The sequence below is a fragment of the Rhinolophus ferrumequinum genome, chromosome 11, assembly GCF_004115265.2.
Source record: "Rhinolophus ferrumequinum isolate MPI-CBG mRhiFer1 chromosome 11, mRhiFer1_v1.p, whole genome shotgun sequence".
NCBI lineage: Eukaryota > Metazoa > Chordata > Mammalia > Chiroptera > Rhinolophidae > Rhinolophus > Rhinolophus ferrumequinum.
The window spans coordinates 13,838,244-13,855,526 of NC_046294.1; the positions used below are offsets into that span (position 1 = coordinate 13,838,244).

Genomic DNA, 17,283 nt, shown 5'->3' on the forward strand with positions numbered 1-17,283 from the left:
AGCCCACCCCTGGCTGGGTAGAACTGAGGCATTGGGGGCCCTCGGGCCCAGGAAGAGCCAGGCCTGGCACTGTGCTGTATCAGAGCCTTCAGCCAGTCAGGCTGACCCCAGAAACTGGAGGCCCCAAGACACCCCTTCCAGTTCTGACCCCAAAGAAGTGACTGTTGGTCACATGGGGGGGGGTCTCAAGAGAAGTAAGCATTTGTGGGGTTAGGGGTTAGAGACTCAGCAGAGCCCCAGGGGCAGCAAAGGCCTCCCTGTGGTGGAGCTACCCTTCATCCCTCCCACTCTTCCTCCCTACCCCAACCCCCAAGGCCGCCCCTCACAGTCCCAGCTTCCTCTGGGTAGGGGGCCTGGCCCCCATGGCCTCCCAGGCCAGCCCCTGGAGCACCACCTGCCCCAGTCGGCCAGAGACTTCCTGTAGCGCAAGAGATTTATGCAAACGGGCTGGGGCGGTGATGTCACCCCAAGGGGACTATCTTCCAGCGGCAGGCCCTTCGATAAAATCAGGAACTTGTGCTGGCCCTTCAATGTCAAGGGAGGGGGCTCACCCAGGGCTCCTGTAGCTCAGGGGGCAGGCCTGAGCCCTGCACCCGCCTGAGTCCGTCCAGCCCCAGACGGGGCTCCCCATCTCAAGGGGCTCCGCACTGGCCCCCACCGAGGCAGGGGACCTGACCGGCTCGGAGCTCGGCTGGATGTTACAGGCGTGCAAAATGGAAGGGTTTCCCCTCGTCCCCCCTGTAAGTACTGGGACTCCTCCATTAGCCCAACCCGAGGCCCTCGGACACCCGCCCGCTTGCCCAGCAGCCCACCAGCCCACTGGCTGCTCTGCCGGCTTGCTATCAGTGGGAAGTTGGTGTTTCCTCCCTGGAGCTCCTGGCCTGCGACCCAGCAAGGGGGCCATTGGATCCTCAGAGCGTACCCTGGCGGGCTGAGGGCTGGGCCCACAGTGGGGCTGTGATCGGTGGGGCCTGAACAGTTATTTATAGATGGGGCTTGGGTGGCAGCCGGAGCTCCAGGGCAGGGTGCTGGGCTGAGGACTGTGAGGGAGGTGGCAGAGAGGTGGTGTAGGAGGAGATGGGGAGATTGGCATGGGGAGAAGCCAGTCCTTAGGACAGTAAAGGCTTGGGAGCAGAAGGCAATGGGACAGAGGTGTCAGCCCATGGCCTGGGTGCTCCTGGACACTGAGGCTGCCATAAGTCTGGGTCCCCTGTGCCGGGTCCCCTGACATGATTGTTGACGGAAGGGTCTGGGCCTTGGGCCTCCAGGTCCCCAAGAGGCTGGGGCAGTCAGGGACAGGGGCTGGGCCGGAGCAAGGAGTGGAGTCGAGACTAGGGCTACGGTTAAGGTGGGGGCTAGGGCTGGGGGTCGGGGAAAAGAAAGCAGGGTAAGACTTGGCTGGAGGCAGGACTGGAGTTAGGGCAGGGGCTGAGGCTGGAGGTGAAGAAGCAGGACACAGGGCATCTCAGGAAGGATAAGGCAGGAGGCTGGGGCAGAGCCACACTGTTCCTGCTCTGGGTGACAGTTGCAGCCTTAGGCAGGTGTCAGACTTAGGCCCCTCGGAGAGGACCCCTCTCCTTTTCCTCACCCCATCTCCACTCAGCAAGGGCAGGGAGCCCTGGGGGAAGCTGGGAAGGGCTTGGCAGGGTCTGTCCACCTGATTTAGCTTTCCTGGCCTAGAGGCAGCTCCCTTCCCTGCCCATCCTAGCTGGACGTCAGAGCCCCAGGGAGGCATCCCAGGCCTGACATCTTTCTGCTGGGCTGCTCTGCCTGGAAACCCGGTGTTGGGCTCCTGGTCACCTCACTGGGCCAGACACACCACCAACCAGCTAGTCCCCCCACCTGGCCCTGTCCCATCCTTCCCCCACCTGGGACCAAGAAGGTGGGGGGCAGACAGGGGGTGATAGAGGTGGTCCCAGTAAGAGCCAGCTCTGCCTCAAGAAAGCCACAGGCCCAGGGGTTTGGCAATATTGTCTCTGACCCTTGACCTCTCAATCCCTGAATGCCAAAGAGAGCAGGGCAGGAAGCACATCTTGGGCTTCCATACCAAACCCTTCGGCCCCTCTCCCAGGCCAGGTGCTACTCTGAGTATTCCTGGGAGTTTGGGCTCCCAAGGCAGTCCTGGCCCCTGAGGGCCAGAGTAGCTGTTGTGCAATCCTTGGGCACACACTGTGGGATGGGGAGAGGCCTGATGACTGCTGGGAAGCCTCTGGGTATGTATGTCCCTGTGTCTGTGCCAGTGAGTGAGTGAGGAGGGGGAGGGCAGGAGGAGGCCAGGGAGGAGTGAGGAGTGGGGGGAGGAGTGAGGGGAGGAGTGAGGAGTGGGGGGAGGAGTGAGGAGTGGGGGGGAGAGTGGGGGGAGGAGTGAGGAGTGGGGGGGAGAGTGGGGGGAGGAGTGAGGAGTGGGAGGAGGAGTGAGGAGAGGAGTGAGGAGTGGGGGAGGAGTGAGGAGTGGGGGGAAGAGTGAGGAGTGGGGGGAGGAGTGAGGAGTGGGGGGAAGAGTGAGGAGTGGGGGGAGGAGTGAGGGGAGGAGTGAGGAGTGGGGGGAGGAGTGAGGAGTGGGGGGAAGAGTGGGGGGAGGGGGGAAGAGTGGGGGGAGGGGGGAAGAGTGGGGGGAAGAGTGAGTAGTGGGGGAGGAGTGAGGAGTGGGGGGAAGAGTGAGGGGAGGACTGAGGAGTGGGGGGAGGAGTGAGGAGTGGGGGGAGGAGTGAAGAATGGGGGGAGGAGTGAGGAGTAGAGGGAGGAGTGAGGAGTGAGGGGAGGAAGAGAAGGAGAAGAAAGGAAGGGAGGAACAGAAGGGAGGATCCCAGTGAGGGTGTCAGAAGGAGGATGGATGAGGGGGAGTGAGAGGATCAAAGCTCTGGCCATCCCGTGGCCCCCAAACCCTACCTGGGTGAACACTGTAAAACCCATCAGTGTAATGGCCATTGGTCATCGTGGTGGCCTTGAACATGCCTGGGGCCTGGGCACAGGCCGTGAGAGAGAATGGGGTTTGGGGTGGGGCTGTGGAGACTGTGGCAGGAGGACAAGCATGTATGGTGTGAGGATGAGTGTGCAAGTGGAATACGAGTGACGGTGGAAGGATATGGGTATGAATGTAAGTGTTAACACGGTTAATGTGCTTGAAGGCAAATGTGGAGACTTGTGTTAATCCTCGCGTCTCTGTGTGAACTGGGTGAGTGGATAATGGGTGTGTGTGACCACAAGTGTGTGTGAATGTGAGTGAGCTTTAGAGTGAGCGTGAGAGCGAGTGTAGAGGACGTGTGGGCGTGAGTTCCCATGTAGGAGTGTGGGTGTGAGTGTGTCATGGGGAGTATGTGTACATTTTAGGACTGGAGGTACATCAATGTGAGGGTGAAAAGGTGAGTATGTGAGACTGGGACTTGGGCACACAGGTGTGAGTGTGTGTGCAGTGCCTGTGAAAGGGATGGGGTGAGTGGAGGGAGGCCTGCTCTCTCCTCAGCCCTGGTCCTCTTTTGACCTCTGACCTCCAGGGTCTGTCACCCCTTTTCTGCAGGAGCCAAGGCTCTTGCTGTCCTGGGTCCCTGCTCCCACTCTCTGTGGACTCTCCCAGTTCCAGCCAGAGAGAGGGCTGTAGGCTGATGCAGCCACTCAGTCTGGGAGGGCGGGGTGGACCCAACACATTGGGGGGCTGCAAACCTGGCTGGGGTCTCCCTGCCACAGTCCAAGTTCTGACACCCTCTTCTCTCAGCAGCCATCGGAAGACCTAGTTCCCTACGACACAGATCTGTACCAACGACAAACGCACGAATATTACCCCTATCTCAGCAGTGATGGAGAAAGCCACAGTGGTGAGTACAGAGCAGGACGCCACCCCCCCCCAGCTGCCTTCCCTCCCCCAACTTCCTTAGCCTGGCCTGGGCGCCTAAGTGACTTCTGGGGTCTGGAGAGAGGAAAAAAGAAGAAATGATTCCCAGGGCTTCTTTGGAATTCTGAGAATTGGATCAAGCTAGTTCCCAGGGGAAGTGAATTCACTACCCTAAAACTCCACACTCCTGCTCCCCCACACCCCACACCACAGCCTCCCTTTATTGAGCATCTTTGGTGTGCCAAGGTCAGCTTCTTCCACATTTATCTTCTTGTCCAATCCTTGTGGTCTTTTTACAAAGGTGGAAACAGGCTCAGGGAGCTAAGTAACTGGACAAGGTCGCACATCTGGTCAGGGGAACCCAGGTCTGTCTGCTCCAGGTCCAGTGCTTTTTCCTCTTCCCTCCCCCTGATTCCTCCTTCCTCCTCTCTGTTCTTGTCACCTCCTTACCCTGAACGGTTGGTGCAGCCCCGTTCCCTGCCGTGTGTGGCTAGCAGCATTTCTCAACCTCCACTGACATGTGCAACCAGAACATTCTATGTTGTGAGGCTTGCCCTGTACATTGTGGGGTTTTTAGCATAGTCCCTGGTTTCTACCCACTAGATGCCAGTAGAACCACCAGTCACGACAACCAAAGATGTCTCCACACATTGATGAATGCCCCTTGGAGGGCAGAACAACTCCAATTTGAGACCTGCTGAGCTAAAGGAAAGGCTCTGAGGGTCCCCTCATTCAGCAGTGGCTAAAGCCCTCAGTTTGCTGGAGTGGGGGTGAGAGTGGGGTCTGGCCTGAGGGATCCTGTATAGGCCTAACTGCCCACCCCAAGGCCCAGCTTCGATTGGGGGAGGAGAGAGAGGCATTAGGTGCCAGGGATCTGGGCAGGGGGCTGTGAGAGGTCACCCGAAGTGGATCTTGGCTTGTTGATGGAGACACCCCTGAACCAAAGGGGAGGTGGCCCAGTTTAATGGGTCCTCATTTGGGCATTCTCCAGGGGTTCCAAGACCTGGGCAGGCCAGATACTGGGGTGTCTGTAGCCCCAGAGGGAGAGGTGCTCTGGGTGCCATAGCTGAGGAATGTTTCACACTTGAAGACCACCTCTGGGGTCCAGTCACACCTGTAGCTCCATTCTGCAGGCGTATCTATGGCAGGCTCCACCTGATGGCCACACCCAGGGGTGCCACATGCTGCGAGTCCTTACTCAGGGCTCTCACGTCTGGATGCCCAACTTTGTACAGCTTCACCTCACTTCTCACACCTGGCAACTATTATAAAGACCATACCTAGAAGCCATGTCTTGGGAGGAGGTGGTGGATGCACCACAAGGCCACATCAGGGAACACACAGGCTTCTTTCTGAACCCCAGGGCTAGAAAGGGTTTAGAACACCCACTTTTTCATCCTTTTAAACTTATTTGTAATTGTACAAGAAATGCACCCTCTCTGTGAAAAATCCAGACAATTAGGGGAGAAGGTCTCCCTCATCTAACTCCATCCCCAGCTCTCTTAGCCAGGATCAAGGGCGGGTCTCCATGATCCAGAGACGGGCCACAGACACCCAGCTGTCAGGACCTGAGCAGTCAAGCCCTCTGGGCTTGAGGACTTGCGCCCCCTGGTGGCTCCAGGCAGCAGGATGGCTTGAGTCCCAGCAAGTTCAGGGCTGCCTGGGACTGCTTCCTTTAGCCTTGAGCCTGACCCCTCTCAGTTTCACTGGGCTTGGGTGCATTTCCTTTGGGTCTAGTGAAGACTCACTTTTCCCTCCTGTAATATGTGGGTGCTGTTCATACATCTAGAAATGAGCTAGGCCTGGGGCTGGCTGATGGAGTCACCACTTGACTTTCCTGGCTCAATGCCCAGGCGGATCCCTTCTATCTGGGGTGGGCCTCTAGGAATGACTCCTGATTAGATGTCATTTGGATCACGAAGCCCCGGTGCCTTCCGTGTCCAGCCCCTATTCCTTCCAGTCCCCGTACCCCGTCATTGTCAATCTGGGCATCATACTTTCAGTCCCTTCCTAATACCTGCTGGGAGGTATTGTCTGAAGGCTCAAGTGTACAGACGCCCCACATCCTTCCACCGGTTCCTGCATGTCACCTGCATCTATACTTTTAGGCAGCGAGGCTTAATGAAAAGGCATTGAGGTTGGGCCTGGGTCTAGTCCTGGCTCCATCACTCACCGGTGTGTAACCTTGGAGCAAGTGACAACCTTTCTGTGCCCCTGTTTCCTCATCTATAAAACTGAGAACATGAAAATACTTACCGCATAGAGTTCTGATGATTAAATGAGGCAATGCCTATAACGTATGAGGTAACGTACTGAGTACCAGGCCAGTAAACTTTCAGGAAATGGTATGTTAGCTTTACTGCATCCCCCCAGGCAGGGAGAGCAGGAGAAGCACAGGGGGCTCTGTGACAGATCAGCTGGGTCATTTTCAACTGACTCAGCTGACAGTCAACCAGCCAGCCACTCACGTATCCGTCCAACACTTATTGTCCACTCCGCATGTCCACTCATCCACCAAATAGCCTCTGGTTATATGCCGTGTACCAGACCCTGTTCCAGGCACTGGAGCTTCCATGACAAGCAAGACAGACAAGGCCACTGCTCTCATGGAACTTACATTCCAGTGAGGAGAGAGATAGTAAACAATCAAGTAAGCAGAATGTAATCATAAGTCCTATGAAAAGCAGAGTGATGTAATGTGGTGTGTCTGTGTGTGTGGCTACTTTAATTTGGGTGGTCACGGATGGCAGTTGAGTGGAAATCTGAGTGAAGAGAAGGAATGTGCGTGCAAAGACAGGCGGGGGTAGGGTGTCCCAGGTAGAGAGCACAAGTACAAAAGCAGGAGTCACCAGCCACTTTGGGGATGGGCAGTGAAGATAAAATGAAGCTGGAGGGAGGCAGACCACACAGGGCCTGAGGCCATGGCGGGAGTTTGGATTTACCCTACACACAATGGGTGGCATTGGAAGGTTCTGAGCAGGTAAATGACATGGTCTGAATAACATCGTATATGTGTGTGTGTTTGATAAAACTCTAAATGCATTTTAAATCTTTAATTACTAAAGTAACAAATACTCATTGCAAAAATTTTTTAAAAAATACAACAGTATATCAAGTAAAACATTTCCCTCTTTCCAACCTCACTCCCCACTGATAGCCCCTTAAGTCCATTCTCACAGACATTTTATTCTACATATATAATCCTGTATGTTTGCAAACATATGCATACACATGTGCATAGTCTAGCCATTCAAAAGTGGAATTATGGTATCACGCTGTTCTCCTATTTGCAATTTTTTACCTAAACTTATAGACACGGCACATGTAGTATATCAGAGATAGATTAAAAATTATGTTTCCAGTCTTTCTATTACAGTGCTAGGTAAATGTATGCATGCTATCTTGAAATCGAGACCTAGGACATTATTCATTTACAAATATTTATTGAGTAGCTTCCATATTCTAGGTGGAGATGAATCTAGCTTGATTTTAAAATTTGAGACATTATCTACTCACTTGTACTATGAAAGATGAGAATTTGACTCTTGTCATTCATAATACACACACACACCCACACCCACCCACACACACACACACACACACACACACACTTCCCCACACATACCAAGATAATTAGATAGTAATGTTTTTCTTGTTTTCCAGCTTTATTGATATAATTGACATACAATGCTGTATAAGTTTAAGGTGAACAGCATAATGACCTCACACACATATATATCGTGAAATGATTACTACAAATTTAGCTAACATCCATCACCTCATATAGTTACAAATATTGTTTTGCCTTGTGATGAGAACTGTTAGGATCTACTTTCTTAGCAACCTTCAAATATGCTATACAGCAGTATTAACTATAGTCACCATGCTGGACGTGACATCCCCAGGACTTACCGATCTTATACTGTAAGTTTGTACCTTTTGACCACCTTCATCCAATTCCTCCACCCCACCCCCTGCCTCTGGCAACCACAAATCTGATCTCTTTCTATGAGTTTGGAATTTTTTGTTTTTAAAGATTGCACATAGAAGTGAGATCATATATTTGTCTTTCTCCGTATAGTAACTTTTGCTAAATCAGTATATGAATTTCCATTGTTATGACCATGTGAACATCACTCACGATGAGCCACGTGGCGTACTTTGAGTACCTGTGTTCTCTCGTCCCTGTGTTTCTGAAGGGCAGTGTAGCAAGGAGATAAGAGCCCTCACTATAGAACCAGGCCGTTGGGGTTCATACCCCATCTTCACAGTACTATCAGGGGTGACCATGGGCCCCCTTCACGTCTCTTTCTCATAATGATACCTACTTCACAGGATTGCTGCACTGAGTGACTGTGTGTTAAATGCTTAGAACAGTGAATGTTACATAAGGATTTGTTATTCTTATCAGTATAGTCGCCTAAGAAAGGCTGTGTCGGGGGTAAGTTTTTGTGGTTGTTAGTTTTACCTTGTGTCTTTAATCTATGCTCTTAGCTTGGCTGTATATAAAAATCTGGGTTGAAAACCATTTTTTTCCCCTTAGAAATTTGAAAGCATTTCTCTGTTATCTTCTGGTTACTGGAGTTTTTCTTATGAAGTCTGATGCCCTTCCATGTCCATATTTTTTTAATGTAAACTATTTTTTGTTTGTTTATTTTTTCTGTTTGTTTAGCTTTGTTTTGACTCCGGAAGCTTTTAGTATCTTCTCCCAATGTCTAGTGGTTGCACTGAATAAGCTTTTTAAAAGATTACTTTGTCTGCCATGTGGAGATAGGTGGAGAGGAGGCAAAATTAGGAAGAGGGAGACAGCACAAGTAGGAAAGTATTAGAATAATCCAGGCAAGAGAGGACGGTGGCTTGGACAAGGGTGGTGGCAATGAGACAGAAGGGAATGCAGAGATTCAGCACAGATTGTGAAGGCAGGGCTCATAGAATTTGCTATTTATTATTATTATTATTTTAATTGTAGTAAAATATACATAATATAAAATTTACCATCTTAGCCATCTTTAAATGTACAGTTCAGTGGCATTAGTACACTCACACTGTTGTGGAACCATCTCCATCACCCTTCTCCATAGCTCTTTCATCTTGCAAGACTGAAAGATGTACCCATTAAACGATAACTCCCCATTACCCGCTCCCCGCAGCCCCTGGCAACCACCATTCTACTTTCCGTTTCTGTGAATTTTACTACATTAGTTATCTCGTATGAGTGCAACCATACATCGTAGTATTTACTTTTGTGACTGGCATGTTTCACTTAGCATAATGTCCTCAAGGTTCATCCATGTGGCAGCATGTGGCAGAATTTCCTTCCTTTTTAAGACTGAATAATATTCCAGTGTACTCGTAGACCACATTTTGTTTCTCCATTCATCTGTCAATGGATACCAGAGTTGCTTTTGGCTATTGTGAATAATACTGTTGTGAACATGGGTGTCTACATATCTCTTTGAGTCCCTGCTTTTAGTGCTTTTGGGAATATACTCAGAAATGGAATTTCTGGATCATATAGTAATTTTATTTTTAATTTTTTGAGGAACAACCATGCTGTTTTCCATAGTGGCTGCACCATTTTACATTCCCACCGACAGTGCACAAGGGTTGTGATTTCTCCACATCCTCTCCAACACCTGTCATTTTCTGTTTTTTGATAATAACCATCCTACTGGGTTTCATAGGATTTGCTATTTATGGTGGGATTAATAAAGGAACTATAGTTCCAAAGTATGACTCTTCTCCATCCATCTCTTTCCATATACTCTTGCATCCTTTCATACTACTAACCATCCGTCAACTATTCACACATCAATCTAATCACCCACTCGTTCCCCTTGCCAATCGTCCTTCCCGCCACCTACCAAGCCCTCCATCCATCTCCCACTGACTTAACCATCTCATAAACATATATAGGTATCTTTTATATTCTAGGCACGTTACTAGGTGCTGTGGAATGAATACAACTCAGGTCCTGCCAGATGTATCTTTGCAACATGAGAAATAACATATGAAGCCCTAATAACTAGGATGTAAGGTAGAGAGTAATAAGGACCATGAGACCTGGAGCTGTCTGCTCTGGGCCCTCATTTTCTGTCTCTGAACGATTTGCAGGAGGCTGGCCTTCAGGCCCTTGTCCAATGATCTGTGATTTCCTGAGAAAGTTTTTTCTCAGCTCTTGCTTTCTTAATTCCTCATCTTCCTTCTCTGTCGTGATCTTACTTCTGTTCCCCTGGGGGAGGAGCCCTGGCTTCAGGCTGGGGTTTCTGCTCTGAGGAGATAAGGTCAAATGAATAACACTTAAGGCTTGAATTTTGTGTGTAGGGGGTTGTTTTGAATATCATTTTATTTTTGTCCCGGTGACATACAGGTATTAGTGACACCAAAAAAAAAAACTGAGTAAGAATAGGGATGTGTGGGTAGGACTTTGGTCTCAGATTGGGAGCTGGTTTAGAGGGAGGAAATAAGAAATTTAGATGAATCGGTCATTGCTGGCTGGATGATGGATGGATAATATTAGGTTGGTGCAAAAGTAATTGTGGTTTTTGCAATTGTTTTTAACCTTTTAAACCACAATTACTTTTGCACCAACCTAATAGACGATGAGTGGATGAAGGATGGATGATGGATGATGGATGAGGGGTGGGTGGATGATGGTAGATAGAAAGATGGATAAGAGCGGTCAGTAAAGTCTCTTTGTCGCCATGGGTCTTACTTAACACTTCCATGAACCGTCTTTTTCCTCAGAGATGGCATGGTAGCGTGGTAAGAGTTCAGGCCCTGGCGTCACAGGTAGGTTTGGATCTTGGCTCTACCGATGACTGCCTATGAACAAGGGACTTAATCTCTTTGAGTCAGAGTTTCCTCATGTGCAAAAGAAAGATTATACGATAGTGGCCACCCAGAGTTAAGGTGAGGGTTAAATGAGATAATATGGATTAAGTACTTAGCAAAGTGCCTGGTAACATTAAAAAACACATTAAAAGTTAACTTTCACTGGTCATTTAATCAAATATTGTTTGAGACCTACTATGTGTTGGGTACCTAACAAACTCTAGAAAAGAGGGTCCAGAGCTATTTCCAGAAATGCAGATGACATTATATTCTTTTGAGGAGCAGAGAGTCGTGCTAAGGAGACATACATTGCGGGATGGCCTGGGTGGCCCATTGAAGGGACAAAAAGGGATAAAGCAATTCATTCATGACCAGTTATCCAGAAATGAGGTCCAAAGATCCCAGGAGTGCTGACCTTTGCACGAGGAAGGACTCCTTGTACGTATTGTGTTCCTTCAGAGGGCCCCATCTCTGCCTACCAGACAGCATTTATTACACAATTGTTTGAGCGCCCATATTAAGGGTAAAGGCAAGGTTTCCATTGGGCCTTTTGAAACCTTCATTGTAGCTCAAGAGTCTCTGTTGCAGCTTTCAGGGGGCCCTGGGGCAGGGTTCCAGAACTTCAGTGAGCAAAGGAATCTCGATTCCAGCTCCCCTCTCAGTGCTTCTGATCCAGTGAGTCTCTGGTGGGCCCCAAAATCTGCAGGCTTTTTCAGCCCCATAAGTGACTCTGATGAAAGCCTACTGTGACCTGCTTTGGGAAATGCTGGCCTCAGGCTGGGACCACCAGAATGAGCCCATGCGTCTCAGGCAGAGCTAGAATAGCGGTGAGGAGCAGGAGGGAAGGGTCACTCAGGGGCCCTCACCCCACACCTGGAGAGCTGCATGCACTCAGGGCCCTCCCAGCCCGAACTGGGTGGGTGTGAGGATGGGGACTTGCTGGGCAGGATTGATGAGGCATTCTAAGAAGATCTGGGCGCTTCTGCCTGAGCAGGGGAAGGCAGAAATGGGAAGGGCCAGGAGTGGGGCCGGAGGGTGGAGCTATAGCTAAAGAGGTACCTGGATGTGCTCACCAAATCCCAGAACCCCCAAAGGCCCACCTCTAAAGGACAGCCAACTCTCTGACAGCAAGTGGAGAGATTCTGGATCTCATGCACTCACTGCAAGATAAAAGTGCAAATTAAGTGTTGTTTTGTCTTCCTTTCAGGCTCAGATAATTTAGTGCAGGAGAGTCAGTGAGAATTCTTAAGAGAATAGGGTTCATTCATTCCTTCAGGAAATGATTTCACATGTGGACAGGACATCAGTTACTGCCTGCCTGGGTCTCCAACATTTAGAGGCTCAGGGAAATAAAATGTTTTGTCTAAAGTCATGCGACAAAGCCACCACAGAGCAGGATTAGAAAGCGAGTTTTCTGATCACCAGTCCAGAGCCAAAAAACCCCACGTCATTTCTTAGGGATGTGTGAGTGGGTAAATGCTTGTGTGAGAGAAAAAGAAAGAAGATACACACACACGTGCACACACACACGCACACACACGCACATGCACACACACGGGCATTTAGGCTGTTGGTGGTCCCCCTGCAGGTCCCCTTGTACACTCCCTGTTTGGGTCCCTGAGAAAATCCCTCTTGTCACTTTATCACCATGTCTTTTGGACCCAAAATTGTAACCAGGAAGTCCTTAGACATGTGGCAGTTTTGTTCCTGGAAAAGGTGCCCAGAGGAACCGTGTTGAAGACCCGCCCAAGTCCCAAGACAGGGCTCTCAGTGGCATGTGGCTGTTCCCAAACCTGAATCCACCCTACCACAGACTCTGAAAGCACCCATGGGGGAGTTTCCAGGAAAACTTCGGGTCCTAGCAACCTCACTGGAACACAGATGCAGCTGCCCAAGGTCATGGCTCTGAAGGGGTAGCACCATGAGCCTGGACTAGTTCTGGTGTGTGAGGAATGTCAGCCTTGTGACTTTGCAGTCACACACCTTGGCCATGTGACAAGGCCATGTGCACGTGACTGTGGGCAGGCAGTCAGCTCAGGAACCACAGGGAGGTCTTAAGGGGATCTTAAGGTTGGGGAACCAACCTTCCCCAAGGGCCTATTCTGAGGCGAGGAGTTTTACAAATGTGAACTCATTGGTATCCTGATAACTGTTATCTCCATTTTACAGGTGAGTCAACTGAGGCCAGAGAGGTCCATGCATGTGTCTGAGGTCGCATAGGCAGTAAATGGTAGTGTCAGGATTCGAAAGCCTGTGTCTTAGTGGCCACATGAGAGGCAGAAAGGAAAAGTTGTTGAGTAAGCAGGCTTTGCTTCAGGCCTGGGTCCCGGCTCCGCCACTTACGAGGCCTTTGACCGTGAACATATTACATAGGCAGCCCCTCCAAGCCTCAGGATCCTCATCTATCAAATGGGGTCGTCAAATAATAAGCTGGGTGGGGAGATGACTAACATTTCCTTGTAGCCCAGCCTGGCCCTTGGTAATAGCCCCATAGGCCTAGCATTCTTATTTTTTAAATTACTCTAACCAGTCCTGCCCTGCTCACTCCGGGACTCACCCCTTACTGCCTGGCCGCCCCCTGCAGACCATTATTGGGATTTCCACCCGCACCACGTGCACAGCGAGTTTGAGAGCTTCGCCGAGAACCACTTCACGGAGCTGCAGAGCGTGCAGCCCCCGCAGCTGCAGCAGCTCTACCGTCACATGGAGCTGGAGCAGATGCATGTGCTCGACACCCCCATGGCTCCCACCCACGCCGGCCTCGGCCACCAGGTTTGTGTGTCCGCCGGCACAATGGCGTCCTGGGCCTGTGGTGAGGCCCGGGCTTCACAGGAAGCTGACACAGGCTCTTACTCAACTCGACTTCCTGCTCCACGGTGTCAACGGCGGCCGGAGCCCCAACGGCTCCTCCTGACCCTCCGACTGACCTCATGACCCCACGCCCCTTATCTCTTCTTGCCCCCACAATGGACAGAGCCTAGATAATTCCCACCCCCCACACTGATCTGCCCGACTCCAATGGCTTTGTCGCGGGCCCTCCTGACCCGCACTGGCTGCAACCCCCATTTACCGGCCCCTCATGGATCTGGCATCCAAGACACGCACTGACCTCCCCTGACCTGTCTTGGCCCCTCCATCTCCTTCCTGCCCTCCTTTATTGGCCCTCCTCAGCCCCACCCACTCTAATCCTGATTCCACTGACCTCTGTCATCCTTCATTGACCTCTACTGTCCCATCACTCACTCATCACCCACTTGTTAAACCCCATTCACTCTGATACCTAACTCATAGGCCCCACCTCACCCCCACTTCTCACCCCAGGGCCACTGCTAGTCCATAGGCACTTTGTGCATGCAAGCAAATGGGGCCCCTTCCCTGGGCCTCTCGCCCCTGAACCACGGGCCCCAGCTTGGCAGGATTTCAGCATTCCTATCCTCAGGACCTGCACCTGTGTGTGGTAACCTGCCTGGCCTCCAATTTCCCAGCCTGCTTTCAAATCCTTCTGGCCCTGCTGACCTCCCCGCCCTCAGCACTCCACCTTCTCTCACCCCACTGACACCCGCCCCAGAGCTCTGAGCTTTAAACGCCCCTCACTGACCTCAACTCTCTTCCCCCCACCTTTCCAGGTCCCCTACCTACCCCGTATGTGCCTTCCATACCCCTCCCTGTCCCCGGCCCAGCCCAGCTCGGATGAGGAGGAGGGCGAGCGGCAAAGCCCCCCGCTGGAGGTATCTGATGGGGAGGCCGAAGGCCTGGAGCCAGGGCCTGGCCTCCTGCATGGAGAAACAGGTAGGGGGAACCCAGCTCCAGCGCCAACCCTAGCCATATGTGTGACCCATGCCCACCCCAGACATGGCCAACTAATGCAACAGTCATACTGCAGAGCCGAGTGTGTGTGTGTGAGACTGTTTGCCAATGTGTGTGTTCACACGTGTTTTGTGGTGGCGTCTGTGACCGCTTATACCTACGTGTGTGTCTGTGAGCACGTGTGTATGCGTGTTGTCCCTGTCTGTGCTGTGTGTGAGTGGGTGTGAGTGTGAGTGTGTGTGCCAGGCATGGGGTGGGGGGGCGGTCCCCCCCCGTGGCTCTCCATGGGGTGGTGGGCATGGGTCCCCATGCTGGGGCGCTGACCACCCCACCTCCCGCCACAGGCAGCAAGAAGAAGATCCGCCTGTACCAGTTCCTGCTCGACCTGCTGCGCAGCGGCGACATGAAGGACAGCATCTGGTGGGTGGACAAGGACAAGGGCACCTTCCAGTTCTCGTCCAAGCACAAAGAGGCGCTGGCACACCGCTGGGGCATCCAGAAGGGCAACCGCAAGAAGATGACCTACCAGAAGATGGCTCGCGCCCTGCGCAACTACGGCAAGACGGGCGAGGTCAAGAAGGTCAAGAAGAAGCTCACCTACCAGTTCAGCGGGGAGGTGCTGGGCCGCGGGGGCCTGGCCGAGCGGCGCCACCCGCCCCACTGAGCCCTGGCCCGCACACCCGCTGGGCCCGCCAGGCCTCCCCGCTGGCCATAGCATTAACCCCTCACCCAGCCGGACACAGGGAGTGAAGCTCCCAGGGGCCAGGGTAGGACTGTGGCGGGCCAGGCCTCGCCTCGTTGCCCCTCCCCTCTCCTCCAAGCCCCCGACCCCCATCCCTGCTTCGCCTCCCACCAGGACTCCAGCCCAGCCTCCAGAAGGCAGCTTGGCATGTGACCCCAGGACAGGGTCAGCCTTGCTTAGTACAACCAGAGGGCTTCCTGGGGAGTTCGAACTCACCATATCTGTGTAAATCGAACCTACCTTTTTAAGCATCGCCCCCTTCCCACACCTACCCCCCATTAGCTTCTCCAAAGAACAACATCATTAAAGTTATTCTCTGTGCGTCCTTTTGCAGCACAGAGAATCTCTTAAAATTGTTTCTGCACCTTGTCTGGGCCTCCTGTGTGATCTCTCTTTTTCTCATTTGTCCATCGGGCATTTACTGAAGACCCTACCCAATGTTTGGATGCTGGGGACACGAGGACAAATGACACACAGTGCCCGACCAGGAGTTAGACCTGGTGGAAAGAAGGAGTCTTCAGTTATTATTAGGGGAATAAATCATTAAAAAGCCCTCCAGACCTGGAAAATATATATTTTTTTAAAGCCTCAATGAGGCTTAAACTCAGAATCTCTAGGTTACGCCCCCAATGATGATGAAGATAATAAGGGCAACAACACTGGGTTTTCTGGCCATTTATTACATGTCAACCTTGAGAAGTGAAGTCTAATATCATCCCATTTTACAGACTGTGAAACTGAGGCTCGTAGAGGTCAAGTAGTTTGTCCAAGTTCACACAGCTGGTGAGGGGAACACCAGATCCCATCCCACATGGGCTGTCGCATCAGTGTGAGGTAGGAGGCTGCCCATGTCTGGAATCGGCCTGTTCAGTATGGTGGGGAGCAGGAATTAAGCCCCCGAGCTCTGGTGGGCCACGAAGTGTCCTCACAGAATCCATGTGAGCAGGACCCTAGACACAGGCGAACCTCTTGGGTAAAATCCAGTGTCTTGTGCTCTCTGGCTTCCAGCCCACAGCAGGGGAGAAACAGAAAAAGATGAGCCAGAAAGCCTAGAAGCTTCTTGCTCCTGACTCCCCAGTAGCAAGAAGTGTTGGCTGACAGCCTGGGAGTGAGGGAACTTCCTGAAGCAGCCTGCAGACCTCAGAGAACCCAGACTCTGGGGCCAATGCTATTGGGCAGACTCCACACACCTCCTCGTCCCAAGGGCTCTGGCTCCTGGAAGCCCAACCGTGACACTCCCTACCTACGCGAGTCTCCAAACTCTGGGAGAGGGTCAGTGGTGCACAGGCCTCTTTTAAAGAAGGCACAGGGGCATGGGATGTGGCTTAAAAGTGGTTAAAATGGCAGAAAAGAACGGATTTCGGTGGTGAAAGGGATGGTAAGTTTCGACCGCGTGGACAATGCTTGTGTGGAGAATTGCTCATTTGACCACTGGGGACAAATGACCTTTTCTGATATTGGGTCTTGCTGGGAGGGCGTCACGTGTAATTTCCTTTTTTTCTGTGTGGCAACTGATGCCCCTGATGGGAGGGGGCCAATCACAGAGGGCAGAGGTCACAGAGGAACAGTTGTGGCATGAGGGGATTCAGAACATTCTGACAGTAATTTTTGTGTGAATTTTTGTGACTTTGGCAAGAGCCAGCTCTGCTTGTGTCTTCCACTTTAGGATCCTTTTAGAGATTTACTCCCATGACCCCACCTGCTGACTCACCCAGGTCTTGCCCTTGGGGGATGTCAGCCCTCACTGTTACCCTTCCCCACCTGACCCTGAACTAATGCACCCAGGGTCCCCCAGCCTGAAGCCAGCACAGGGCGCTGTGAGCTGCAATACTAGGGGCCAGATAATAAGAGCAAACATCCATTCAGCGTTTTCTACATGCCTGGCACTGCTCTGGCATTGTCATTGGTAAACCCACTTCATTCATGGAACAATCCTATGAAGTGGGTGTTGCTATCAGCAGCCCCACTTTACAGATGAGGAAACTAAGGCATGGGAGATTAAGGGAGTAGCAGTGCCAGGACTCAGGGCCGCCGGGCCCCAGGGTCTGTGTGCGTAACTATCACCCACACT

General features: G+C 51.8%; 1 protein-coding gene across 4 annotated transcripts; it reads left to right on the forward strand.

Annotated features, from left to right (window-relative positions):
* Positions 1 to 443: 443 nt before the first annotated feature.
* SPI1 (Spi-1 proto-oncogene) lies at positions 444 to 15,766 on the forward strand. 4 transcript variants are annotated; one of them, XM_033119519.1, is made up of 5 exons: positions 444 to 740; positions 3,713 to 3,812; positions 13,194 to 13,435; positions 14,290 to 14,452; positions 14,815 to 15,766. In XM_033119519.1, exons 1-5 carry the CDS (start codon positions 696 to 698, stop codon positions 15,132 to 15,134), a joined length of 870 nt encoding a protein of 289 aa, XP_032975410.1. In that variant the 5' UTR covers positions 444 to 695; the 3' UTR covers positions 15,135 to 15,766. The 4 variants fall into 4 exon arrangements, with proteins under 4 accessions (XP_032975410.1, XP_032975411.1, XP_032975412.1 ...); XM_033119520.1 differs by having other exon boundaries at positions 446 to 740; positions 3,716 to 3,812; positions 14,815 to 15,765; XM_033119521.1 differs by having other exon boundaries at positions 451 to 740; positions 13,248 to 13,435; positions 14,815 to 15,763.
* Positions 15,767 to 17,283: the final 1,517 nt, after the last annotated feature.

What these genes read in the sequence shown, in the direction of transcription:
- SPI1 (XM_033119519.1), top strand. Translation starts at nt 696, where the DNA reads ATGTTACAGGCGTGCAAAATGGAAGGGTTTCCCCTCGTCCCCCCT. An exon ending in TGATGGAGAAAGCCACAGTG is followed by an intron (nt 3,813 to 13,193) that starts GTGAGTACAGAG and finishes TACTCTAACCAG; the next exon opens with TCCTGCCCTGCTCACTCCGG. An exon ending in ACGCCGGCCTCGGCCACCAG is followed by an intron (nt 13,436 to 14,289) that starts GTTTGTGTGTCC and finishes CCACCTTTCCAG; the next exon opens with GTCCCCTACCTACCCCGTAT.